Source organism: Apus apus, chromosome 1 (assembly GCF_020740795.1).
Source record: "Apus apus isolate bApuApu2 chromosome 1, bApuApu2.pri.cur, whole genome shotgun sequence".
Lineage (NCBI taxonomy): Eukaryota > Metazoa > Chordata > Aves > Apodiformes > Apodidae > Apus > Apus apus.
Window position 1 is genome coordinate 64,637,951 of NC_067282.1, and position 27,794 is coordinate 64,665,744.

Genomic DNA, 27,794 nt, shown 5'->3' on the forward strand with positions numbered 1-27,794 from the left:
CCCCAGAAAACCTTATATTGGTATGATTGATATCTAGCCTATCTTCATTTTCCTAAAAGATAATAATCAGATGAGGTATTATCAAGTATTAGTGATACTCAGAAGTAACATCTGATCTTTTATAAAAAGCTATGTTCCTAATGCCTGAATGACTCATGTTTGCCACTAGAGCAATACAAAGTCACTAAAGAAGGCTGGCCTTTAAAAATATTACGTGGAACCAGAGCAAACTGTTTAAATACATCAAATGTCATAAAAAGCTATTTCTGAAGTTAAGGTTGTTAACAGTATAAACCGCATCAAATGAGAGTCTGTGGCCTCTCTTCACTGAAGCCCAGGAGTAAAAAATCAGGAGTGAAAATATTTTTATTTGCTGGAAGTAGGATGAATAACCTTACATAATGTTGCATACAGAGAGCATTGTAACACACAGGCACATGGATCAACATATTACACTAAAGGGTTATATCACCATAGGATTAGATTCTTCAAATTTCATTCACCCAATCCTTATTGTGCTTGTAATCCTGCAAGAGTTTGCCTTAATGACATACACATTATCTTCATTGAATGGTACTAACTAGCTGCTCACCATGACTAAGTGTAAGATGTACTTTCATAATATATTGGCATCAGAAGTTAAGCCAGTTCCTTAAGTTCCCAGCTACCACTCCCACTCCCTCCCAACCACCACTGCCCCCACATCACTGTGGGCCACCCCTCAGCCATGCCCTTATGACTAGTTGTAGGGTCACATGAGGACACAGGTCACCAAACTGGCCTGAGTTAAAAATAATCCCACTGAAAATACAAGGCATTATTTTTAACACGGAACATTTCAAAGATACAGTTTACGGTGTCATGCCATGAACAGTTTTAGTGACACAGCTGGTGTGGTGGCAAGCTGAGCTAATGGGACGGAAGCGGGAAGGGGAGAGGCCGGAAATCCTCAAGCCAGCATCACTGCCATGCAGAGTGGAAGGATGCCACATGGCAAAGTTTGCTAAGTCTGGTGCTCTCTGCAATTTCCTTTGGCATTCTTACTTGGGTGCTATGATTAGTGAAGTTTGGGGTACTTACGCCATGATGCCCGAGAGATGAAACATTTCAGCTGTTATGTATGACAAGTAACTGTACAGGAAGACAAAGAGTGGCTCAATCACTCGGATTTTATGGGTGAAACGGGTGGTAAAGGCTGCTACAAATCCCAAAAGGATTCCAATCAATACTCCACCGATCCCCACTATAAAGAAGTTAGCAATCCCAGCGAATATGTCAATAACCTTAATTGTGCGCATCTGGCAGAAAGACTTGAACAAATTGTACAGGACCTATGAGGAAAAAGAAAGCAGATTATGTTTGTGAACTCTTCTTAATTTCCCTTCATGTCATTATGCTCCTCTGCTTCAATCCTGAACTTCTAGTATCTCCATCTACCTTCAACTCACTGTTGAGATATGCTGTTGTTTCCCTCTGGCATATTACTTGTCATCCATAAATATCAGGGACATACACAAAGAAGGGCAAATATTAGCATTTCCACTTCTGCAACCGGAACAAGTTTCTTAACACTTAAAACCTGTTGTTCTGCAGGCCAGGTGCATAGAACTATCTGTTCTTTCTTTAATTTCATTTATTTGCAGAGCTTATAATTTCTCCACAAATGGCCATTTCAGATTTTCCCCAGAATACAATAAATAAAAAAAGAGGAAGAAAAAATACAGTTTAATAATCAGTGAAAAATCAGGATATTTTCAAATGTGCTTGATCAATATTAAAACACTGAGAGCTGCAGTACTGAATCTGATTATAGATTAACCTGGCACAGGGTAGGGCAGGCATGAGAAAGGAGATGAACAGTGATCACTCCAAGGAGTACAAGAAACATGGCATCCATGGAGTCCTCCTTCTCTGACTTCCTCAACATTAGGAATGCAATGGTTTTAAGACTTTTTGAACTTGAGATTATTTCTAGAGATTTGGTTTTAATTCCCATTAAAAGACCTGTTACCATGTGTTTGCCCAGTTTATTTTTCAAAGTATTTGTAACCATCCTCCAAAACAAACTGGGTCAATGGGATTATTACATTTTCTTAGCCAGAGAGCCTTTCCCCCCCCGCCAAGGAAACAGAATGATGTAAAGTCCACATTTCTCTAATATCCAGTATTTTCCTTACTATGCACCAGACAACAATGGAACCAGTGACTCTTAAAGAAACCTTAAAGGGTCTCTCCATTTGCAGGCTTACTTGGGAGATTTAAGCATTCCCTCCCTGATACTGCACATGTGCTCCCAGCCATGCAATACTATGATGGCTACATGGTCTCCTTGTACAAATCTGAGCTTGGTCACAGGAACCTACTCCTATCCCAATAGGAATGAGTGAACCTGATTTCACAGCCTAAGCCACCATGGTCATAATAAACACCTAACTAGTCACCTTGGACAGCTTGCAGCAGTTAAACCCTCATTTTCTTTCTAGACTTTGTAGCAAACCAAACAGGTTACTCTAAAAGTAATGCTATTTAAGAGAACAACATTTTATCAGCACTTGCAATGTGCCAACAATGTAGGTGTTTGCATAGTGACTGGGAGGCATTTGTAATGCTGGCAGGCTTGTTCTCTCTCACATGACAAAAAGTAAGTTGTTTAGCTTTTCTTGGCCCAAATTCACCAACTCTTATAGAGTTAGAAGTTCTCAGTAGAGATTAGTGCAAAGATGTGGACTGTTATGGGTCCTTTGGGCTAAGGGAAAGGGAAGAACTGAAAAAGAACAGAAGGTTAAATAAAACCTAACATGATCAACAGCAATCTTCATTGCAAAACAACAAACAGGACAAGACCAGGAGCATGAACTATTTGTTTGATAATAATTATGTCCTCAGGATGAGTCCAGCTGGGAGAAGTGTCCTTTTTCTCCTAGACAAATCCCTTCGTCCTGCTGCTCTGAGGCAGACTCTGAGCCTTTTTGCCCTGTTCCTTGTTACTATGTCCTGTGCAGGAAAGGAATGTGATAGGCTCCACTCGTTTTCACCTGTTTTGACTTGTGGGCCTTACAGATTTGCATGAAAGGAAGTATACCAGAACTAAGCCTATAGACAAGAGGTGTGCCTTGGTCACTTGAGAAGGACCTCTCAGCCCACAGACTCCCAGGACTCCATGAATCATAGACTGAAGAAAAAATACTGCTGACTAGTGTTGTGTGCAGGGAGAGGAGTTTCCCTGAGTCACTTGCTGAAACCTGGGACTATCCCAAGACACCTACAGAATTTGACATGGCAGAATATTCCCTTGGTATGTATTAGGCGAGATTATTATTCTCTTTAATTGGAGTTTTAAATACCCTTTTTTATATTTTAAAAATTAAGCATATAAATATATATAAGGCACATCTCCAAAGTAAGGTCACTGACAGCTGCCTGTAAAGAAGCATGTAACTTTGATCTACTCAGGCAATAGCCTTTTCAAGGCTACTGGTTGTGAGCAATGACCTTATCCTCACAGCAAAATATTCACCCTACAAAAAGAATGGAGCTTGTTGTTTCCACATACAGACAACCCCATAAATCTCAAGTCTGTTGCTGTAAGTTATTTGAAAGAAGAAAAGCAATGTTCTCCTTCTTACCTGAGATCAAAACCAGACTGTTGTGGTAGAAGCAGCAGCTAAGACTATGGAATGTCATGAACGTGATTTTAATCTTGTTTCTACTGTTCTTTATTTACACTGCTATAAATGCAATCAAAATCAGGTTGACTTCCCTTTTACTCTACAGCAGTTGGGTTTTACAGCTAAACTTTCAGGTGAGTAACAACATTAACTCCAGTCATTTGGTATGAGAACAGGGTTTTTTTCAAGTTCAGGATTTGCATTTACTCAACATCCTTCAGCTGAACTCACTGAAGGTTACACCAAGGAGTATTAGTCAGCAATCACTTTTTAGTCTTGTCTCAGAGCATGTCTGCTCTTCCTAGACACTAATTGCTTTTTTTTGTCAGTTCTCAGTTACAAGATTTAATTCTGAAATTACTTTAAAGCACTCTAAATGTTTTCAGCAGAGGTGGAATACAGAGCACTGTTGTAATGTTTTATAGAATGGAAATAATATTATTGTAATGACACTGGCCCCTTCTTTGTGATTTTAAACCCAGAATTGGAATTTGAACTGCTAACTCTCAACTTCAACTGTGATCCTGCTATTTACTATCACTGTGCTAGTTATCACTGACCCAGTCTTCCAGCAAGCACCAACTCTGAACAAGAAGCCAAGTGGCAAACATTGTCCTCAGATGAATTCAAGCTCCAAAACTCCATCACTGGGCTAAAGGATCATCCAAGTGCACGGGTGTATCGTGAAAACCATCAGGATGAAAGATCATCTGAGAAACACAGCAGAGCTGAGATTCTTGAGAAAGTACACCTCACTTTGCACCTAAAATGAAGGTGTGGTAGCACAGTTTCTGGAAAGGAAAGGCATAGATGACACCGCTATCCTAATAAAAGCTTTTATTAGGAGCAGCCAGGAAGTCCAAGCAGGAGAGTAGGAAGAAGAGCTTGAAAGCATGTTTACTAAATCACTGCACTGTTCTGCACTGCCCATCTGTGTAGGCCTTGGGTTTTTGGTACTGCAGTGGCCATAGAAATTAGGCAGGTTCTGCAAATGGCCAGCCTGTGTTCAACTCCCATCCTGCTTTGTCCCTCCATTCTACTGGAGGCACCTGCCAGGGTAGGTGGGACACAAGGGATCCAGCACATGAAACCTGGAAGGTGCTGAGCTCTGCCTGCTCTCTTTTTCTATCAGCTCTCCACATAACACAACAAGGGGAAAGAAGAAATAGCATTTACAAAACATGGTCTCCTTTGAGCATTTAACTACGTAACCCCAGCCAGGACTGGTCTGGCACCACTGCTCTGGGCAGAGGAAGAGAGGTCCTCTAAGGGCACCCCACAGGGAAACTGTCTGAGGGTCTAGGTCATGTTCTAAGTCTAATCACATGATTGCAGGTGTGCAAAATCATAACAAGGAACTATTAGCAGACCAATTTTTAGCATGTGAAAACCACTTGATCTCCTGCCAAGTGCTACCCTTAAGCGATAGCTGTGAAGTAAGACCAAAGGTACTCTAAATTCCTTTCACTCCCCCATGAATATATGTATGGCCAGTGTGCATACTGGGCTGGGCCTACAGGCTCCTCAGAGTATCTCCTCTGTGTTAGGGCACCTTGGCAGACATGCCATGAGAAAGGACTACCTCCAAATAAAGCAATAATGGTGTCTGCAGGAAAGCCACACATCACTGTTATTAAATTGTTATGACAGCACTTATAAAAATGGTGTTTTGAAGCAATTTGCCATTGGGCAATAGCACACATGAATACTTCCATCATCAGGATGCAGTGCTTTCCTAGCAAATCTTGCCACCTTTAACTATGGCTCCAGTGGAAATATGATCGATTTTGTTATTGGAAAAGTTATTTTGCTTGGAAAAATGCACACACCAAAAAAAATATTTACACTAACATAAAACCAGATTTTTTCCCCCAGAAAAACTTGTATGAAATTAATTCCACTGCACAAGTGGCCATTAAGAATTAATAGAGACAGACACAGCCATGGTTGAACTGCTAAGCTTTTTGAAACTCAATGTTTACACCCATTTATTTTCAGGACTGGGTTAAGTACCAGTTTAGTAATGGCAGGCAGATTCAGCTGTAAGCTAATGAGAAAAGCTAGGCTTCAAGGCAAGGCCATAAGAGAGGATGTGATTCAGGTGGCTGGATAGCAACAGAATCAGATGAACAGGAAGCATAAGTGAAAAAAAAAACAAACACCAACAAATAAACAGGACTCCCATGGACACACAAGAAATTATCAGTACTAAGGCTCAGGCTAAATGTTGAGATACACAAGTGTTAAGCAGGTGAGGCAAAGTCCCAGAAAAAGGGAAAACCAAAGGAAAATGGTGCTTAGAATGAGACAGGAATAAGAAGCCAGCAACAGAGAGAGGGAAGGTGCAGACTCAATTCACAAATATTTCTGATCCTTCTGGCATATGAAAAACTGGATCTCCATGTCTCACAAAACAGAAAGCATGCCAGGACATAGTTGGCAAAAGCAGGATTTCAACTAAGGCATGGATAAACGGCAGCAATTTCCCAGACATGGTGTCATCAGGTACATACAAGGGGCACTGGAGATGTTAATGGAACTTGCAGATTACTGTCCTCAGGTTAGCACCACAAGCCCAGTTCAGCTAGCTCATGATTAGAAATTACTGCCTCCAGATGGCTGTCCTATCTAATCTGTAGCCTGGGAGAAATGGACTGGTGGTCCCAGGACAGTTCCAACTGGATGAACGCAGATGAACACGTGCAAAATGCACATGCACATCAAGCAGGTCATGTGCCACCTCAATGATTTGCCCATTCTCCCTGTGAACATACCGGCACACCCACCATTGGCCCTTCTCCTTCTCCTGTCCAGCAACTTTTTTGCAGGTGAGGAAAACCTCCGGTTTCAGATTAGTGAAATAACAGAATTCAAAGATACAGAAACAAAAGAGATTAGGTGGTAAAAGCCCTAGAGCAAATATGCTACCATTACACATTACTCTGATGTAGTCAATCTGAAGTTTAGCAAATTACACGAGCACATTAGCGCACCTTGACTTCCATCTATCAGCAAACTGTAATAACCAGATACAAAAAGACATAACGGGGTGGCATGAAATCACTTATCGTTTTTATCAACTAATCATTTATCAAGTAACTTACCACAGTTATAGCATCATTCAGCAAAGACTCTCCAAACACCAGGATGTAAAGCTGCTCATTGACATGAATATTTTCAAAAACGGCTAACACTGCCACAGGATCCACGGCTGAAATGAGGCTGCCAAAGAGCAAATTCTGCAGCAATGTGATATCAGTCAAACCAAATGCACTGATCTGGCAAATTCCGTAAAGTGAAATTCCGATGCCAATGGCGTTCCAGAGTGTGCCCACCACGGCATACCAGAATATGGTACCAAAGTTCTCAAAGAAAAGACGAGTTGGCATAAAATATCCAGCGTCGAGTACAATGGGTGGTAAAAGATACAAGAAAAAAACATCACTGTTCATTACAGGTGGGGACTTCTCCTCTGCTCCAAATATAATCCCACCAAGAAGCAATCCAACCAGAATGAGGAGACAGCTTTCAGGCACTATTGAGGGCAACTTGTGATAGAGATGAAAGCCTTCAAAGGAAATTCAAACACAAGAAAGTAAAATGGTTATTTGTAAAAAATCCAAAATGATATTCTGGATTCTGTTATCTTAGTTTTATAGTAAACAAACTATTTTCATTTCAAAGACTGAACTGGACCATCACAGCAGGTCAAGGCAAATTTGTCAGCTAGGACAGTTAAGTCGGTGGAGAGTCACTTTATTAGATGTTCCAGTGAATAGTTAGGCTTGCTGGAGTGACTCTCTGCAAGGGTTCTGTTTGTGAAAGTGTGGGAATTCTGTAAAATGGAATCCTCCAGAAATGCAAACCAAGCCCTTTTCTAGAGCCAATTACGTCAAGACAGAGAAAAAAAATATTACACTAATCATCCCTTCCTCCATGCACAGCTTCACAAAGGAGTTTAAGGAGTATATTCATTTAATTTTTAGAAGGGTTTTAGAGTCTAAAAGCTAAAGAGGAGAACTGGCACATGTGACCTGCACCAAGTCACCCACGGCCACTTCCTTAGCCACCATGAGGAAGCATTTACAGACACATTATTATCCAATTTTAGCAGAGCCTCCAAATTAATTTCACAATAACCAACATGTTTTCCATAAAGTGACAAAAAGTTGTAGCCTGGATGGTTGTGCTCATTCATCTGTGTCATATGAATTGTGGTAGCATCAGGTGTCTCTTGTAAAGATCTGTGCAAAGTACTGGAAACATGAATAAAAAAAGGGTTCTGAATTTGGACTTCATGGTTAAATGTTCCTCAGCTTACTAAAACTCTCCAAGCCATGCACTTTTGATTTGAAGATTTCCATTACTTGCATAAGTTGACTGTTTTAAGGATGGTTTTGTTAATGAATGGGAAAAGTTTTGAAGGAACTTACTCTGGCCAATCTAATGGAACAATCAACCTTATGCACCAAGGTCACATTCCAGGTCTTGGAGATGCCAATCTTTTCCAGGCTCCTCCTTATCTATATTTGGCCCACATAATTATATAGAAAACTATCCACACCCACAAGATCCCATAATTCCTGCCTAACTAAAAAGCATTTAAATTATTTTAAATGAGAGCTACACAGAAACACTGGGTTTGGTAATAACGGGCGTCTATTTCAGTAAAACTATTTCAGTAAAAATCACACCTGTAGTTGAAACAGTTAAACTAGTGAAAGCTTGGTACAGTTCACATCCAGTTTCCCAGTTTCAGGCTTCTGTATCTTGTAACACCTATTTTGTTAATTCAATTACAGATGTTTTCCAGGTAAAACAAATGGTTAAGAAAGATCAAGGGGAAGATTTTTTTCATCTACAGATTTTTTTACTTACATATGCTATAACTATTAAAGCTATTTTTTAAAGTAAGCAGTTCTAGCTGCAGGTTTTTTTCTTTCTGGTGAACACAGACTGCTTTTTAATAGTTAGAAACACAGACTATGTGACTCATTAAAAGGTTTGCCAGATTCACAGTCATTCCTCAAAACCAGAATCATCAATATCCTATATTAGCAGGACAGGTAATGACTCTGGAAATACAAGAATTTGTAGCTGAAGACTTGACTCTTCACCTTTCAACGACTTCCACATAAACATTTTGCAGTGTGTCTTTTTTTCTGCAGTGGCAGGATGCCAGAATTTCCAATACAGTGATTGAAGTTTCCTCTGAATAAGGAGATTTTGCTAAAAGTTTTTTTAAGACCTTCAAAAGTATCTTAAATCATTTTCTCAATAAAAATTGAAGAGGAAGTAATTTTTGGAAACACAACTTTTAACAAAAACAAAAAACCTCCTACCCGGCTGTAATGCAAGAGCAATGAAATGTCTATTTTGAGTATAAAAATAAAAAAAACTTTTCTTCTTTACAAGGCACTCTTTGGAAAGTTCATAACCTCTCAGAGCTTTCAGGACTCCACCTCATCCTTAAAGGCAATAAAAAGGCTGTCACTAGGTTCAATGTGCTTTTTATCCATGTAAACATGATTGAAACACCTAAAAGACGGCCTGCCTCCATGAAAGGGATAAAAAGGTTATCAAGGACAGGCTGTGGTTCCCCACTTAAGGGCAGAGAGATAGGATTTAGGATCCAATGCACATCAAGCCAGGTGGAGGTGCCCTGCAGGATGAGGGACATCTTCCCTGCTTTGATGGATCCACAGCCACATGGTCAGAAACCCTAGGAGCAGATCCCCTGCAGTACATGAATACTCAGACTTTTATGCTGAACCCAGAACTACAGCTACTTTCTCCTCCTCTGACTCTGTTCTTGGGCTCCTGACTACACAGTGACCTAGCTTCAACAGCATGGAAGGTGTTCACCCTCAGGCCATTGGGCATCAGGACACTTGCTTAAAGTGCAAGTTCAGTATTCTTCAAGCTAGAAGTCCTTAGAGTCCTGGTTTCCTATTTGTTAGGTGAAATCCAGTGCACTCTGATGCTGGAAATCCCCCTGAGATGTGTACTTCTGACTATACATGAGTTTTCAAAGGGCCATCTGAATAGCTTTAACCTTTTTTCAGGATAGAAGTGCTGGAAGGGTATCAGCTCAGTTCCCAGAACTTCAAATACTGCATTTGTGATTAAACGCAGGGCTAATGGGAATGTAGATCAGTCAGACAACATTTTGTATGTTTAGCAGCATAAGAATTAAGCAAAACTGCTAGGTAAGTAGACTACTGCCTAGAAACTGCAGCATACTTCAGGTTCCCTGGGTCCCACCTAATATACTCAGAGCCAATCAGCATGTTTGTAACATACGTCCTATTTGGCAGCACCGCACAAACCCACAAATAAGTAGAGGTAGCCAGAAAATAACAATTCTGTTCAAGGTAATTTCTTAGATGTCAAAATATGCCCTTCTTCTATGCTGGAAGAAAAAGCACTGTGTTTCTAATGTCTGTGAAAATGTACATTGTCAAAATGTTCAAGTTCTGCTTGACAACTTTAGGTTTTCCCTTTTTGTGCAGTCTCTTTTACTGTCTCTAAACCTAGCCTACAATGACATGAGCATGGCCAGGATCTCAGAAACCTTTCAGGTAAATCCCCTTAAAAAAACAGCAAATGCTGGCCAGTGAAACTGCATTTCTGCAAAAGCACATTTGTTCAAAAAGGCTCCTGCAGGGTAACAAGCAAGTGCTGCAATACATTTGCCTTAGGGGTCCTTCATACACTGTGAGGGCTGTTATTAATTGTGACCCTATCTTCTGAGCTCTTTGCAGCTGAAAAGAACTTAGGGCTCAGTTCACCAAGGTTTACTACTCGTCAGTGCCAAGTGTAAGCATTCAGCACCAAGCCCCAGAAAGGAATTTGTGATGCCAGATTAGGCACCCAAGTTTCCTGGGCAGTGTGTGAGTCTCGAGGTGGATTTCATGCTGCCTGGCATGATAGGGGCGAGATGCCGATGCTGCTCAGCAGGAAATGCTGGAGAGAGGAATGCACCAGAGAGCCTTCTGTCTTCCAGGGCTGTTTTCAGGGCTACAGGCAGCAAGAGAGGCTGGAAAACCCCTCTCCATCCCTTTGAACTGAGGCACACAACCCGCTCATAGTAACACAGTAGGACATGGCAGAGCTGACACTTCAGTGTCTCGCCTGTTAGGGAACTCTGCCCATCTGGACTATCTTCAACATAAAAGAAGGTACAAGCAAGTGAAAAATTAACGCTGCTGGATCGTGACTTCGGAACAATAGGAGTTTGTCCTGGGAAGGTTTACCTGATGCACTCACTGGATAAGGAGGCACAGACAGAGCTCCAGGAGAAAGAACTGGATGTTCCTAATTCCAGTCCCAGAGTCAGGGCACCTGCAGATAGGTGTGGTGAAGTTGAGCTCTACCACACCTACAGCCTCTCCTGGGTCCAGCCCTCACTGCTTGGCACACTCACACTTAGAACAGCAGAGGTAATGCCCTAGATTAGCCACACTACCTTTTGTTTGGTGTAACTGAAGGGATTTAAATATTATATGCATTTTTCCTCATCTATGCTGTGCTTGTGTACTGTACTGCAGTCAGCTTGGAAAATGAAAGTAGTCACTTTTTTTTTACTTTTTAGATGCCCATATCCTAGCAAAGCATCGTGACAGTCAGAATGTACAGTCCTTCAGAAACCACGTATTATTGTGTATGTGTGTTTACATTTCAAGTAGCTTCACTGTGATCTTTGTTTACACAGAAACTTTTCCACTAGTCTTAGCTTATTCAAGAGTTCTTGCTGTATCTAAACTCAGAAGCCAGAGCAATTTTACAATACTCTACTGGCTCAGACAACTTCTTTACCAAACTCTGTATTTTCTGGTTATTACAGTTCATAATGTACTCGAGTGCATCATATTTGAACTCTGTCCTGATTCTGCAAACATCTAAGTACATACTCAAGACTAAGTATGCATCTTTAATGCATTAAGACACATGCATCAAGACACATGCATCAAGATACATGCATTCTTCAAAGATACAACATAAAATATTTCTGCAGTAAGTAATGAAGCCATAGCAAGCTGCTTGGGTAGAGGATCAAGACCCTTGAACTACTAGCTATGGCAGGAGGTAAGTACAAATTTTTGGTTTTGCAGAATCTTAAATAACTGATGACTAACACAAATGTGACACAGTCCATTTAAATGCCCCAAGCAGAAGTCAAAGTTTTTAGTTCACAAGATGGTTTTTATCAGAATGAGTGTGATCATAGTTTTTACTGAAATCTGTGCTGCAAAATCAAGACTTGTGAATCAAACAGTGGAGTATGAGTAAACTTTTTTTTTTTTTTTCCCCCCTGTTCTTATGGCTTTATTCCTTAACATTCATATTATCTTCTTGGTAAGAAGGTAAGGTTCATGATTTATAGAGATTGACTGATTTTTAAAGCTCTCTATTGCACCTTTACCTGATACTCTTTAGCTTATTATAGTGCACTCATTCTTCCGTTTGGGACATAGAAAGCTAAATAAAAGCATTATATATAAGCTGCACAAAACACAGTGAAACTATGCAATACAAATATTTTCCACATGAGGGAAGAGGTGGCCTTTCTCACTCGGTGCTGTCTTCTTCGATCTTCCCGGGACATAAGTGAATGGTGGGAAAATACACTGAGGTGGCTTATTCTACCCTCATAAATATTTGCTGTCCATCGATCCGTTGTTCCTCTTCTGAAATCTGTCATCGTGCCCGGCGTTATTTTAGGAAAAACGCAGGCAGTGCTCAAATGACAGCCGGGAGACCAAGGAAGAGTCAGTCGCACCCTGGGTGAACTCTGGGTTTTACAGTCCTCATACCCTGCGGTTCGCGCGGTGCTGCCGAGGGCTGGAGATAACCTCCTTTCTCCTCCGCACCTTTCCTAACCGAGCAAGCCCCATCTTCTGCCAGCCAAATCACGCCCGGGCACCCCGCCCCGCCAAGGAGCATCAGCCTGCGGCTGCCCCCGCGCTCTCCGCCGCCGGGCGCGGACGGCTCTGGCCCGGCTGTCCGCGGCGGGCCCGGAGCGGGGGGCGGCCCGGGAGGGCAGAGGGGGGAGAGAGAAGGAGGGAGGGTCGCCCGGCGGCCCCGCTCACCGATCTTGGCGAGGGAGGCCAGCAGGATCCAGAGGGTGATCTCGAAGGGGATCTGCACGTGGGGGTAGTCCAGGGTGAAGACGTGGAGCCGCGTCTCCTCGAAGGCGGTGCCGCTGGGGCTCGGCGGGGTGCCGGTGCCCATCGCCGCGGCGCCGGGCAGCTGGCTCTCGGAGGTGGCCCGCGCCTCTGCCGCCCCGGCCGCCAGCACGGCCAGCACCGGCACCAGCGCCGGCAGCAGAGGCGCGGCGGGGCGCGGGGGGCCGCCGCGGCTGCCCATGGCGTCCCCGCTGCCCTACGGCCCCGCGCCGGCCGCCGCCACCATCCCGCCGCCGCGGGCACCTGCCGCAGCCGTGGCCCCGCCGGCTCCGCCTCCTCCCGGTGACTGGGCGAGTCCCGGCCCGGCGTCGCCGGCCGGCCGCGGCTTTGCCCCGCTTCCCCCGGGCCGCCCCCGGGGCCGCCCCCGAGGGGCAAAGCCACCGGTTGGCCCCGCCGCCGCCCCCGCCACCCCCGGGCCCGGGCTGCGGCGGGCGGGTCCGGCGCCCCGGCGCCGGCAGGTGTTGGGGCGGTGCGCAGCAGCCCCCCCGGCGTGGGGGGTGCCAGGTACCCGAGCACCGGTCCCTGCCCCCAGTACCGCCTGCGATGGACGGGCCTCCAGGGGATAGCCATGGCCGGAGCGTGTTCTTCAGGGGGCTTCAAAAGGATTTGCATACAGTCCTGTCATACAGATACATACGCACTCCTTTGAATTAATGTAGAGAGTTAACACACTCTATGAACATACGTGGATATGTACATGCCTATATATACATAGACATTCATATCTATTCTCTACACACGAGAGTTCAGAGTAATTTAGAGACATGTAAGTACGTATGTGTATGTATATATACATATGGCTGAATGTATATGTATTTATTTACACATGTATGTATATATGTATGTGTATATATATTAAAAGCAATTTTTATATATGTATATATGTATACATATGTATATGTACATACGTTACCTATTTACCATGTGCAGGAAGAGTGCTTCTGCCAAACTATATGAAAGAGAACATTCTGTTCCCACTAATTAAAAGTTAAATTATCTTCATTTAGAGAGTTAGAAGAGCATACTCTGTGTATATATATGTATATACATGCTTTATGATAGATATAATTCTAATATATATTCTATTATTCCATTTTATGATTCTATTATAATATTCTGCCTTTTATGTTTTATGCTGTATATTGTATAATATATGATATATAATTAAAAATTGTATAAAACAAGTTTTATAACCAATTTAATATATAAAACAAGATGTAGCATTTTAATGTATCTAATTTTTGCTCCCTGTGATAGGCACAATCCTATTCCTGTTAACTGAGATTTACATTATGTTAACTGAGACAGTTAAAAGAACGCACCGTATAAAGAGTTATGAATGTTCATACATATATTCTCATATGTTTGTATATAAATATGAAATTAATAATGTATTTCCATGTGTGTGCCTGTGTTTGTTGCCATTGTTGAACATGTGATGGGCAAAATCCTGCTCCTGAAGGCATTGTGATCTGATTCCATCAGATACTCTCCGTATTTCCTGAAAGAATGGAATCTCAGCCATGATTTGCTCATTACTTCACCACTTGTGAGTAAGACAGTATTCCAAAGCTCAAACTCATAAAATCTTTATAGCACACCATTCTGCATGACTTTATAGCAAAGCATGTCTTTCTTGACTTCAAATAAAACTGAAGCAGGTAGATAAAGATAAAGCAGGTGGTGAGAGCTCTTTTTTTTTTTGTTTGTTTCCCTTTGTTTTCCCAAATGACAAAAGTAACCAGTCACTACCATTTCTGTAAGGAATTAAAGGTTGGATTCAGTTTGCTCAGTATCTGTAGCTGTCATTCCCCACCCCCAGCCCCAAACCTGAAAACAAGGCATTAAGCCTGTACTAATGACAAATTTAAAACAATGGCACTAATAAAAGGTTTTTCTTTATTTTAACTAGAAGTCAGCCAAGAGAACATGCCTGAATATCTACCCAGTGTATACACCATCTAAACTTCTAGCTGCATGTCATGTCTTCATAGGTCCTTTTATTTGTTATATTAGATTCTCTGAAATAAGAGAAAGAGATTAATATTGCTAATTCTGAGAACAGTTCCTTTACATGAAAATAAAACAAAACAACCAAACCAAACCAAGAAATGTTTGGTTTGGTTTTTTTTCCTGAATCTCCTGGTCCTTGTCAGAAGACCATTAGAGGGTAAGTCCAACCCTCAAGTGAAGGAGATAGCATTATTTCTCACATGCAATTCAAAATGTAAATCATAAATTTAATTCAATCTAAAATCATAAGACCTGTAATTATACTTATATGTTTCACTTTCTGACCTTTCCTCCAGATGAATAAAGCATTGTTGAAAAATACAGTTATAACGGGGGTGGTGGTAGATGAGAAGCTCAACATGAGCCACCAGTGTGTGCTGGAGCCCAGAGAGCAACTGCATCCTGGGCTGTATCAAAAGAACTGTGGCCAGCAGGGCCAGGGAGGGGATTCTGCCCCTCTACTCTGCTCTGGTGAGACCCCACCTGGAGTACTGTGTACAGCTCTGGTGCCCTCAGCACAAGAAAGATATCGACCTGTTGGAAAGGGTCCAGAGAGGGGCCACCAAGATGATCAAAGGCCTGGAGCACCTCTGCTATGAAGACAGGCTGAGAGAATTGGGGCTGTTCAGCCCGGAGAAGAGAGGGCTCCAGGGAGACCTTATAGTGGCCTTCCAGTACTTGAAAGGGCCTACAGAAAAACTGGGGAGGGACTTCTCATCAGAGAAGATAGTGATAGGACAAAGGGTAATGGTTTTAAACTGAGAGAGGGGAGATTTTGGTTAGATATTAGGAAGAAACTCTTCACTACAAGGGTAGTGAGGAACTGGAATGGGTTGCCCAGGGAGGTAGTTGATGCCCCATCCCTGTATGTTTTTAAGACCAGGTTGGACGAGGCTTTGTGCAATCTGATCTAGCGGTAGGGTTCCCTGCTTATAGCAGGGGGATTGGAAGTTGGTGATCTTTAAGGTCCCTTCCAACCTTAATGATTCTGTGATTCTATGAGTGTCAGTACCTGCTCACCTAAGAGCCATGTTGCAGATCCTCTCTAGTTACCTGACTTGTGCCTCCAGGATATTGCACAGCCTGAGAATAATCTTCAATAATGTCAGTGAAAAAGCATTGGCAAGAGCAAGCTGGACAAGGCTATTGGAAGTATAGTTGTTTATATACTGTCCCATCAACCCTTTTCTCTAATATCACCTCATAAGCCCCATCTATGTGGGGATTCATATCCCCATCCAATAGTCACAGCAAAAATATCTGGAGAGCAAGGAACTGGACCATTGTCTCATAGACCCACAGGCTTGAGGAACTGGCTGAAGGTTTTTGGTTTGCCAAAAAGAGAGGAAAAAAGCCTTTGGGTGGGAAAGTGCTGAGGTGTGCAAAGGTGGAGGAAGGTCCCTTTCAATGGTAAATGTTCTTTATTGCTGCTCTTTTCATTTAAGGCAGTGAGGGATGACAGAGCCCAGCTACTGCAGGCTGGCAGAGAAAGATGCTTTGGCACCTGAGTCATGCCTTTAAAGTCACAAAGTTTCTCCCAGGCACAGCAATATAGACTCTTTTGGGGGGCACCACCCACTTATTTGCCATTATTTGTCTTCTTACTTTCCTCCTCTCCAAAAACAAAAGGGCACACACAATGGAAATCCTTCCTGCTCTGAGGGTCTAGTTACTGGGCTGAGGCTGGATCACCCCTCCTGTGAAGACAGGCTGAGAGAGTTGGGGTTGTTCAGCCTGGAGAAGGCTCTGGGGAGACCTTCTAGTGGCCTTCCAGTACCTGAAGGGGCCCACAGGAAAGCTGGGGAGGGACTTTTTACAAGTGCTTGTAGTGAGAGGACAAGAGGTAATGGATCAAAACTGGAAGAGGGGAGATTTAGGTTAGACATTAGGAAGAAATTCTTCAGTGTGAGAGTGGTGAGAAACTGGATCAGGTTGCCCAGGGAGATTGTGACTGTCCCCTCCCTGGAAGTGTTCAAGGCCAGGTGATGGGGCTCTGAGCAACCTCAGAGAGAGGTGTCCCTGCCAATGCAGGAGGGTTGGATCTATATGATCTTTAAGGTCACTTAAAGCCCAAAACATTATATGATTCTATGGTTATGAAAATGACAAGTAGGCAAATGGAAAGGGGAAAAAAAAAAAAAAAAGAGGGAAAGGTATCATTAATCCTGAGGCAGGTAGCTTACACGCCAGTAATAAAAAAGGAAATAGTACATTTACACAGATCCCAAAAAACTGGGAGAGTGAAGAAAACTGAAGGTGAGACGAATTACTAGAGTTGATACTATCTATTGTTACACTAAAATATAATCTATTTTATGGATGTATTGTGTATAAGAGAATATCTAGCATTTAAATAGGAAACGGCTTTACAGGATAGCATGATACAGCAAGGAAGTAGACCACATTTGACTTTGGAGTTTGTTGAAACAGGTGTAATGAAGTTCAGTACAGTAGAAGGTGCTGAAGGTCTTGTGGAGTTTCTCTCAGCATGTGCTGCTTTTCATTGCTACCAGCCACATGCAGCTGGTCCCACAGATGCTGGAGGGTTTAACCATCACCATTAGAGGGTCTCTAAATCCAGGCAAAGATTTGTCTGAGACAGCAGAGTGGGTTATGATACTCTCATTACCTCTGTTTCACCCAGGCTGCATGAGACAGCAGCAACAGCTTTGCTCCCCTCCACCACCTCTCGCACTGCACCCAGCCCTGCTGGTACCTACACATTAAGCAGCTCCTTTTCGAGGGCACAGCCAGGGACATTGCCATATGGAGAAAAATATTCCCAAGTTATAAAGCTGGCCAGGGAGGAGAAGGAGGGGGGTCCCTTCAGCCAGGGAGAGCGATAGAGGAGACGTGAAGGTGTGTCCCTGGCGCCACGGTGTCTCGTCATGGCTCTGCCCCTGACAGCTCAATGCATCTGCTCCCACTTCAGAACAATTTTCTGTCGGGTCGCTCCGCACCATTTCAATGACAGCACAAACAGAAAGCACGTACGCTGCACTTGCCTGATTGCAACTGATCCATAGAGGACCCTCCCTCAATGCCCCTGCCGATGCCTCCCTGCCCGCCCTGTGCCATCTGCACCCGCCTGTACTTTCATCTCCTTAATTCCGCTCGCAGGCATCATCTGTTTTACCAGACACAGTGCTAACAGCGCTTCACGTGACAAAGTGCATGCTATTTTATACATCAAGATGGTAACTCACATAATTCAGTTTGTTTGCCTTTTAATCCATTTATTGATTACTACTGAAAACTACTACCAGGGGCAAGAAACTGCTCAGGCTACTCACAGGGTGCTGTTTGGGAAAGAGAGGCGTTGGCAGGCACACCACACAGGCTTGCCATGGCTCTGGTGGTGCATACAGGCATTATGACAGCTTAGTTTTACTTCTGCTGCAGTAGGCACCGGGACTTTTTCACTCTAGGCATGACTTTGAGTTAGAGGGTTGTACATCATCTGTTAATATTAATCCAGCTTTATTTATATAGTAGGAAAAGATCTATCGTTATTGCTCCCATCACAACTCTGCTTTCACAACTAAAGAAAAATGCCGATTTGAACAAGTGAATGAATTTTGAAAAAAATTCACTCCATCATAGATTTAGACTTCACTTTTAGGGATCCTTTAAAGATTATGGGGTCACATTTTTATACTTAATTTTCTGATCTCTGTTTGATATCAAGGAAGCATTTCTGGAAAATGTTACCATGACTTACTTCAATAACTGGATCTTGGTCAAGCGATGTTTTAGGTTTTCTCTTGTAGTTGTGTTGAAAAAATGAAAATGGTTGGGGGAAAATTCATAAATATATTAAAACATGTGTCTGAAATTCTCATTTCTGTTATAGTTTGACAGATATTTTCAGCAGATTAAAAATTTATATATATATATATATATTCTACTGCTGATACATTATTTTGATGGAAATTAACTCTCTGTAGAGGAGCTTTTAGATAGCATCTTTAATTAATTCTTAAAGACACTGTCCAGTTAGCAGAATTGTAGTATCTGTGTTACTGGTTCAGAAGAAAAATATAAATTTCACTCTTCTTTCTAGCCACTTCTCTAAAACAGGCAGAAAGATTTTCTCCAGTTTTCCCCAAAAGTATAGTACAGGAGACTTAAAAACAGACCATCTTGCAGAACTGTATCAGTGTGTTACTAAAATAAATGTGTTAAAAATTCTAGTGTTATCATTAGAACAAAGAAGAAAGTTTTCAGGTTACTGCAGGTAAAAAGGTGGTTCCTCTTGACATCTACAGCTGCATGGGAATCACAGTAACAAGGGGAAAACCTGTACCCGTGGTACATCCAATGGGGATGCTCAAGGAGTTAAGGGAGAACAGACACCAAGGAGGTGACATAGGTCTCTTTTACTTACTTAGAAATAGCTTCGGTACTATGAAATAAAATAAGCTTGACGCTTGAGAGTTGTTTTCCTTGGGAGGGGAGCTGGTCAGTCACCTGTGTGCATTATGATAGCAAACACTTCTCAAAATTTCTCTTCCATTAGAGGTTGAATCTTTTTTATAAGGGCTATGTCATCAGGGCCTGCCCATGTAACTCTGTCTCTAAATCCATTAATTAGTGAAAGAATATCTCAGCTGTCAAATGATTTATTATACAAAATCAATAGTCCATTGAAGATGTGTTTTTCCACAGCCTTTTCCAGGGCTGCTTAGCAACAGTCCCCATAAGCCAGGTCTACCAGAGGCATTATACCTTCCTAATATGGGCACTTTAATGGCAGCAATTTACTTGAGCGGGTCTGAACTTTGGTAAGCCCTTACGATGTTAACTGTTGTGTCGGCACAACTCAGGTTTTACACTGGAGAGGGTTGAGAAAGGGCACAGGTACCAACAACTGCCTGATTTTCCATAACTTGAGGAGTGGCAGGAGCAGCCGACTGCATGACTACACATAGCAGGAAGGAAAAAACATAGCTCTTTTTTTTTTCTTTCTTTTTTTTTTTTTTTTTTTTTTTTTTAAGCAGCCCCATGAATGAAGGAAGCAGCAGTGAAGCTGAACATTAGTTTCTGGTGCAGAATGGAGACAGCCAGCTGTATTCAGAGTGGTGAACTCTGTGTATTTGGGATCTCCTGAGGCTTCATGCAGGAACTGCTGCCCTGCAGCACCGGTCACAATCACTCCAGCCTGAAGCCCTGAGGGAGAAACATGCTGCTGCTTCTGTGGATTATTGGCAACCACCTCCCCAGGGCCAGAGCTAATCTGGATATCAGAATAATTGCCCCCCTGTGAACACTCTACCAGAGACTTCTCCTAAGGCCTTCCCCAGCCAGCTGGTGTTTACACAGGCACTTCCACTCACCATGAGTAAGCATGTCTAGCAGGTTCAGCCAAGAAGCTCTGAGAGAGCATTTTGTGCCTCATACCAAATAGAGATGTTTTTGCAGTGCTGCAGGGCATCAGCATTAAATACCATCCTGAAGAACAAAAACGGGACCTGCTGCCAGCTCCTGCAGGAGGACTAAGTGATGTTTCTAGCTCCAGAGGGACACTTATAACCCAGAAAGACTAATAACCTATGAAGTTAATTTTTGATATTGCTTGAAATAAAGTGCGCTTCTTTTCTTAAGACAGGCAAAATCAAGGGGAGCTGCCTGGAGGGAGTTAGTGCTGTTAGTCCTTTCTTTCATTACTTGTGTTCCAGGTGATCTGAGTATCACCGGAAAATGACATCATTGGGCACATTTGTTGAAAACCTAGAACTGGAGATGACAGACTGATCTCCATCTCTTAAGGATTAGAACAATCTAATTGTTTAATAGCTAAGCAACATGTTTAATGTTTAAACTGTAAATTCCCTCTTTAGCTCCTTTCTACATCAGGACACTTAGTCACTGAATGATTTCTGAGGCTGTGTCCCCATGCTGGCTGTCAAAAGTAGCCACTGTTCTCAAGCCTAACATCTGTCACTGCCATGAATACAGAAACACTAATTTAAATGTTTAACTTTTTGGGGAAAAAAAAGTTAATGACTAAAAGAATGCCTCCAGTTTCAGCCTTACAATGGCATCATGACTGATGAGAATTTTCCTTTGAAAGCAGAATTCAATAGGTTTATAAACATATTTTTAAATGCATTCCCATGTGTTCAAGTGTTGGAGTTAGTGACTTAAGTGATTCCTTTAGTGCCACAGCCTATATTTATAACTCTGGCCATCTTTAAAGCATAGAGACATAACCTCTGTTTGCAAAGGGCAAGGTAAGGGCTGACCCCATCCTAGAGTCCTGGGAGGATTTCTGCTAAGCTACATTTCCTACTTGTTCTTTGTCAGTAGATTATTAGCACAAGCATGTTGAACAAATGTAGCTTTCAAAAATGCTGAGGGGTTGCTTTCTTTTTCTTTTTTTCTTTTTTTTTTTTTTTTCCAGAGTAAAATTTCATTTTAAAATAAATGTTACAATGTTTTTCAAGCAGTTCTGAAGCAATAACAAAATATGTTCAGGCTGTGCTCTAGCTTGAGTCAAATCAACTGCCACCTTATTCTCAGTCTCCTACTGTGACCAGTTCCTCTGGCCCAGGAGCTTCCTTCTGTGTGCTTGCACTCAGCTCATGAGCACAGCCCCAAGTCTGCTTCTCTCTTCACCAACATGAACTGGTATGTATAGGTTAGATTTAGGCCTTTGGTAAGAGCTTTTCTAAGAGGACTCAGATCTTCAGGAGGAATACAGAAATGTCTACTGAAGTGTCTTACAGAACACAGAACCATAGTGTGGTTTGGGTTGGAAGGGTCCTAAAAGATCATCTAGTTCCAACCTCCCTGCCATGAGCAGGGATATCTCCCACTAGACCAGGCTGCTCAAAGCCTCGTCCTACCTGGCCTTGAACACTTGCAGGGAGAGGGCAGCCACAACTTCCCTGGGCAACCTGTTCCAGTGTCTCACCGCCCTCACATTAAACATCATCCAGTTGTCAGTAATGTGGGTCAGTTTATAAGTACTAGCTGGAATTGCTGTGCATATGTGGGTAGCACAGGGAACTGTTCACATCAATTTCACCAGCTCCTTTGTTTCTGACACACTTATCTCCCCTTTTACACCAAGAACCCACCTGCAAAAAATGAATACACACATTCTACGTTAGCTCAGTCAGAGCTGACAAGCCCTGGTCATACAAGAGGAGCCAACCTTTAGCAGTGCCATAAAAAACTACCTTAGATCCTCCACAATCCTCAGAGCTGATTCTCTGTCATGGGTGATGCTGCATGTACTGCACTGAAGCCAGGGAAATGCTTGTGACAGCTGAAGCTGGAGGCATATAAAGAAGTTTTGCAGTTTGCAGTTTGAGGTGCACTAAAAGGTAGTCTGTGAACTGCTGCAGTGGTCAGCCAAAAGATTGACTTCCTGGATACTAATACTGTGCATGCAGGCGTTAAATAGTGAACGTATGTTATCTAAAAAAAGAAGAAACCTAGAGTAGGTGATATCTTCTATATACTGTGTATAACTTTCTGCTAGGGTTCAGAAAGACAAATTTCAGGTGTTGATGAACACTCAGTAGCTTTAGGGTTTGTTTTGCTTATCTCTCTCCAGTTTTCCTTATTTCTTCTTTTTATTCAGCCTCCTCACTGAAGTTAATTACTCATTGCTTGCATTTTTTATGTCACAATATTTTCATTGAAGAAGCTTAATAAACCCTTGCACAATCTTTAGCTGTAAACCTCAGCTGCTTGGCTTTATGACCAGTAGACAGCTGGTGTGAACATAGGTTTTCCCTTTGACTTGGTGAGAGTTTGGCTTTAAATTTTATACAGAATGTTACATATGACTTGTTTTCAATAACAATTAGTCCAGTTCATTGTTGTTCCAAACTCACGTGTAAAAATAAACCTACCTCACCTCTTCACATAATCCTGTCCTTGGGAAAGTCAGCACAGACCAATCTGGTAAGAAGCTAATGGAAATAATGTTCATTCAAGAAGAAATATCATGAAAAATCTACTCTCCACATTGCTGGGTGTTTGGGAGAATATAGTCAGTGAGACTGTGAGAGCTAAAAGAAAGTCTTGGGTTGGAAGTTCCCTGTAGGCACCATAAACACAGAGTGGAAAGGACTATGGCTTTTAAACAATGCCTCTCTTCTCTGGAGAAAAAGGGTAGAATGGTCAACTGCACATTAAACCCTCCCTAACCTACAGTCTGGATTTTAGCACTCCACAAGTGGAATAGCATCAGTACGTGGGATTAACAGAGCCTCAGGCTAAAATATTAAATGTTGCAGGGGTTAGAGAGAGCTGCAGCTAAGCATGAAAGCCCTTTGTTTTATAGAACAAGACTTCTCTTTATCTCAGAGATGATATGGTTGTAGCTCACGCCTCATTTAAGCCTTCAAAAGAGTGTAAAGAAAAGTGTACTATTTTTTCATTATCAGAGTTTTCAAAATAAAAAAAATAAAACTAATAGGAGGAATTACTAATATTATAAAACTTTTCAAAATGTTTTAGTGCAATTTTATGTTGGGAAGATGGATCCAGGAGCTTTCAGGAATGGAAAGCATGGACACTTCATTGGAAAGCAAGTGGAAATTTTTATTAACAAACTAATTGTTGCTGGCTGCTATCAAAACAAGAACACATTGGCATCATAAGAAAGATGGTGAATTTTCTTTGTCTCAATGAAATGACTTCAGTTAACTTTAAAAGCATTTTGTAAATTTTTTTAAATGCAGGGCGTATGTAACTTATACCATTGGAAAGATCTGATGAAACTTTTCAATGGTCACAGTCCTTTGGTGATCATCAGTATTACTCTGACTCCCACATCCTCTTTATCTGCTTATATTGTGGATTTGATTGTACTGGTATGCTAACAGTTCAGTAGAGAACAAATTTACTGCTTCTGCATGGTCTAACAGCCACCCTCTTTTCCTTTTATATGTAGATATTCAAAATATATCTATATCTATACACTTACTCACAAACATATACAGTAATATGAGTTTAATTTTATTTATATTTTATGTTTTACATACCCTCCATATAATTAGCTTGGATAAACTGTCTTACATTTTGAATTATTTCTCCCTTTCTTCACAAATGCAGATATTGCAACTGGAATCTGCTCCTGTATTTTTATATAATTTCAACTAGGCATAAATATGTAAATGTTAGAGTTTCCAACTTAATCCCAAGCACTTACAAGTTATAAAAAACCCCACACACATATTAAAATCAAAATGTGAGCATACCTTTTAATCAGAGAAAAGGCTGCACAGGAAAACAACCAAACAAAAAAACCTCAAGAAAGTCAGTTTAATAAGCATAGTAGGAAAGTGCAGAGGAATGCTAACGTGCCTTCTGATGCCTGCAACAAACAAATCTACTCACAGAAGGCACGTCAGGATAGTATTGCTTTACGGAGTGGATTATATCCATTTCCTTGTATTTTACCCTGCCTCTGATTGCTTTCTTATTCAAGTCTTTCTTGGAATGTTACATCACAGGGAAAAAAAGAAAAAAAAAGAAAAAAAAAAAGGTGGAGCAATTATATTCATAGTCATTAATTACCAGCAGTTTTTCAAACTACTTCCATGTGACACTCCATCTATACCTCCTGAGGAAGGAATATACTGCCAAAAAAATTGAATTAGCAGCATTTCTAATGGAATTGGCAAAAGGGGTTTTCATCTCTTTATAGACAGAGGTGAGTAAATCCCCTTTTCCCTTTGCAGGTAGCTTGGAAAACACCAGGAAAAAATAATAGTGCTAGTTCTGAGAGGAGCAGAGGCTACAGATATGTCCTGTGCATTCAACCTCTGTTTGTCTTGTGGTGAAGTAAGTTTATACCGTAAGCAGTTTGGTTCTCATCTCAGCTAGACCAGCATGTTGGTGACAGTCCTGTAATGGTAGCAAAAACCATCCCACAGTGTTTGAAATAAACCAGAGCAGCTAGTTATCTGAAAAACCTCAGAAAGGAAAGAGGAACCAATCTGGCCCTTGTTTTCTAGTGTAAAATTCAGATGCCTTAAAATTTAAAGCTGCATGAAGTCCAGCAGTGAGAGACTAACACACTTTTTATCCTCAATAATCTAGCCCAGTCCTGGCAGTGGGATTCCCAGATGAGCTCTGGACACTACGCATCTGGGTGTATATATTCTTAGGGCAAAATAGCTGGGCTTCTTAGATGAACATGGGCACAGGGATTGTGATACAGATGTTGATACAGCTGTTCTGGTTCTGGAAATTGCTTTTTTAGAACTAATTCGAGTATCTGATCACAGGACTACAATAAAAAGTATCAGTTATTTGTAAAGTATGCTTTTAATAACTGCTCACAAGTTCAGCCCTCACATCACATAAATGTGCCCAGATGCTGCTCATAGAAAAAACAAAATTTATTAAACCCCCTTCAATTCCTCAGTAATAATTTTAGTTCCAGGATGGCTCATCTGTCCTTTAGTAATGGCATCTATGTCCCAGCTTGTCACCCTGGCCTCTATTTAGGACTCCTAGAAAGCAGCAGGCACTTCAAAACGGCCTGGTTGTTGCTTCCCATTACAGGCTCATCAATCACTGTCTGTAGATGCTGCCTCTTACAGCTAAGCATGAAAGGAGCTCTGGGTTGATAGGCCGGTGGACACATCTGAAGCTGGATGTAGTGGATTCCAACCCATCATTTGTCCTGCTGGTATTAAAATCATAGGCCAAGCTGAGCAAGGTGCCTCCTCCCTCATTGTTTATTGCATGTACCTCCTTTCGTGATTTTTTCTTACAATGCTGTGGTGGAATATGAGGTTTTGCCATTGCTGAAGACTTTTAAGTGTATGCATTGTCCAGGTCTTCTCCAAACGACTACTCACAAGAGGGAAAAGGAGCCATGGATGAGGGATGGAACTAGATGCCTCCCAGAGGTCCCTTCTCAAACATTCTGAGATTCTGTGATGAGAAAGGATTTTACCTACCCACTTTGCAGGGGTTGCTTCTTTGGGAACTTTCAACTAAGCCTTCTCTCCTGGGATTGAGCCTCAGGTTTGTCCCACCTGCAGCACGGTAAAACAGGATTAGCAGAGAGATGAAAATTGTCAAAATCACAATGGTCAAAAGAATGGCAGGTTAAGATGCAGTTTTTGGAAACAGGCATAATTGTTAGGGTTCAGAGCTGGCACTGAACAGAGAAGTTGGCTTCTAACTGAGGAGGTCACTCAAACTCTGGGTTTGGACTGTTCAGTTTACCCTGGGAAATTATGCCCAAATGCTTCTGTGTGAGGCCAAAACCAGAAAGTATGTAAGCCTCCTCACTGTAACAAATCAAGCAATTGCCCCAACCAGCAATTATTGCAGGATGCAGATAATCTCCACATAGAAAGAGAAGTTTGGGGCTGTTTGAAAGAGAAAATCCTGCCTTGTTTAACTCCATTGCAAAAAAATCCTAATCCAAGTATGATTTCACCCAATATTATACTCTTGCCAGTTGGAGATTTTTGGTTATAGATAAGGATCAGCCAGGGTTTATGGCAAAGTTTATTTTGTAGTAAGTCTGTAGCAGCAATTAAAGTTCCAAAACAGTTTTCACATACTAGTAATTTAAAGAAAAGTACATCTCTGAAGATGTAATTTTCCATTTTTAATCTCCATCCAAAGATATTATTTAACTTTAAGCAAATTCCTGTCAAACAGTTATAATTGTATGAAAAAAGATACTTTTCCAGATGTAAAAAAAGATGACTGCTGACTTTTTCCTTTCTTTTCTATAAGATAAGCCAAAAGAGCTGACCTCTGAAGACTAGTACATAAATAACCACTCAGGAACTTCTTCATAAATGCACTGTAAGATTACAAGAGAAAACAACTAAATTATAAATCCTGAATGCTAGGTAATAAGAATGCACAGTAGAAAAATGGCAATAAGATATTTTTATTCCAGTCACAACCTGCTTCCTAAACCGTACCTGAGGTAGCAAAGATAATACACAGGGAACTAGGGCTCAGCTTTAGCACAGATATCAGAGCCTGAGTGATTTCAGCCTTCAGTGCAAAACTTGTAGCTCTATACAGTATTACAAATGTTCATTTTAAAGGTATGTCAAGCAATATGAAAAGAAATAACTGTCCTATTGCAATGTAAGCATGGCTGAAAATAGTTATTCCTTATATAGAATGGTTCTATATGCTATTCTAACATAAAATTGTTTTACTAGATGTATAAACTGTCCCAGGAACAGAGACTTTCCTTAGGTTATCTTTAGAAGAGTGAGTGGGTAACTGGCATCTTTTGACATGTAGAGGTCTTTGTTGGATGTTAAATATATTGAAGCAAAAAAATCTTTGATCCTACCTTCCACAGAGATGTACTTCCCATCCTAACCATGCTCCACAAAAATGTCAGATTCATGCAGAGTGAAAAAAAACATATAATTTCCCAAAAATCAATGAAGGTCTTAGCCAGGATCATTAATTACATATGTAAGATGTATCAATACTTTCTTCGTGCTTGACAGAATGAAGTTCTCAAATGGGTAGCAATAATATTTGACTCTGACTTGAAATTTGTATAAGATGCCATAACATTTACATATGACATATGTAATCTAGGATTGATTTTAATACTTTACATTTTGTGTATCTTGATTTTCTTAAACTGGCAGAGCAAGTACACCTCTAGTATCTAGTTCATTATATCATAGTGTACTGATCTATTATTTAATTTTCTGATTTTATCTATATCAAAATAAGGTATTTATGTATGGCTTTTCTTACTTTTTATTAACAACAGAAGGCAACGTGGGTTTTTTCCCCTTCTTATACTTGCAGAAATGATTCTCTACAAAAGCCTGAATGAGGATACCATAGTAGATACCAGTAAAGTTTCATTACTGATATCCATTTGTTTCTTGTGAGAAGGACATTCTAGGATCAGAGGGACAGCAGTGGTTCTGGAAAATACACTAAAAATAAA

The 27,794-nt window shown here is 41.4% G+C and overlaps 1 protein-coding gene across 2 annotated transcripts in view; it reads right to left on the reverse strand.

Moving 5' to 3' along the window:
• SLC9A2 (solute carrier family 9 member A2) overlaps positions 1 to 13,133 on the reverse strand; it is a 35,076-nt gene extending 21,943 nt beyond the window's left edge. The window contains exons 1-3 of one of the 2 annotated variants that reach the window (XM_051644177.1): positions 12,761 to 13,133; positions 6,773 to 7,236; positions 1,081 to 1,331 (exon numbers count right to left, since the gene is read on the reverse strand). In XM_051644177.1, coding sequence (XP_051500137.1) covers positions 1,081 to 1,331; positions 6,773 to 7,236; positions 12,761 to 13,037 — 992 coding nt within the window. In that variant the 5' untranslated portion in view covers positions 13,038 to 13,133. The remainder of the gene's footprint in view (positions 1 to 1,080; positions 1,332 to 6,772; positions 7,237 to 12,760) is intronic. The other variant, XM_051644178.1, reaches the window with a different exon arrangement.
• Between the last annotated feature and the right edge of the window lie 14,661 nt (positions 13,134 to 27,794).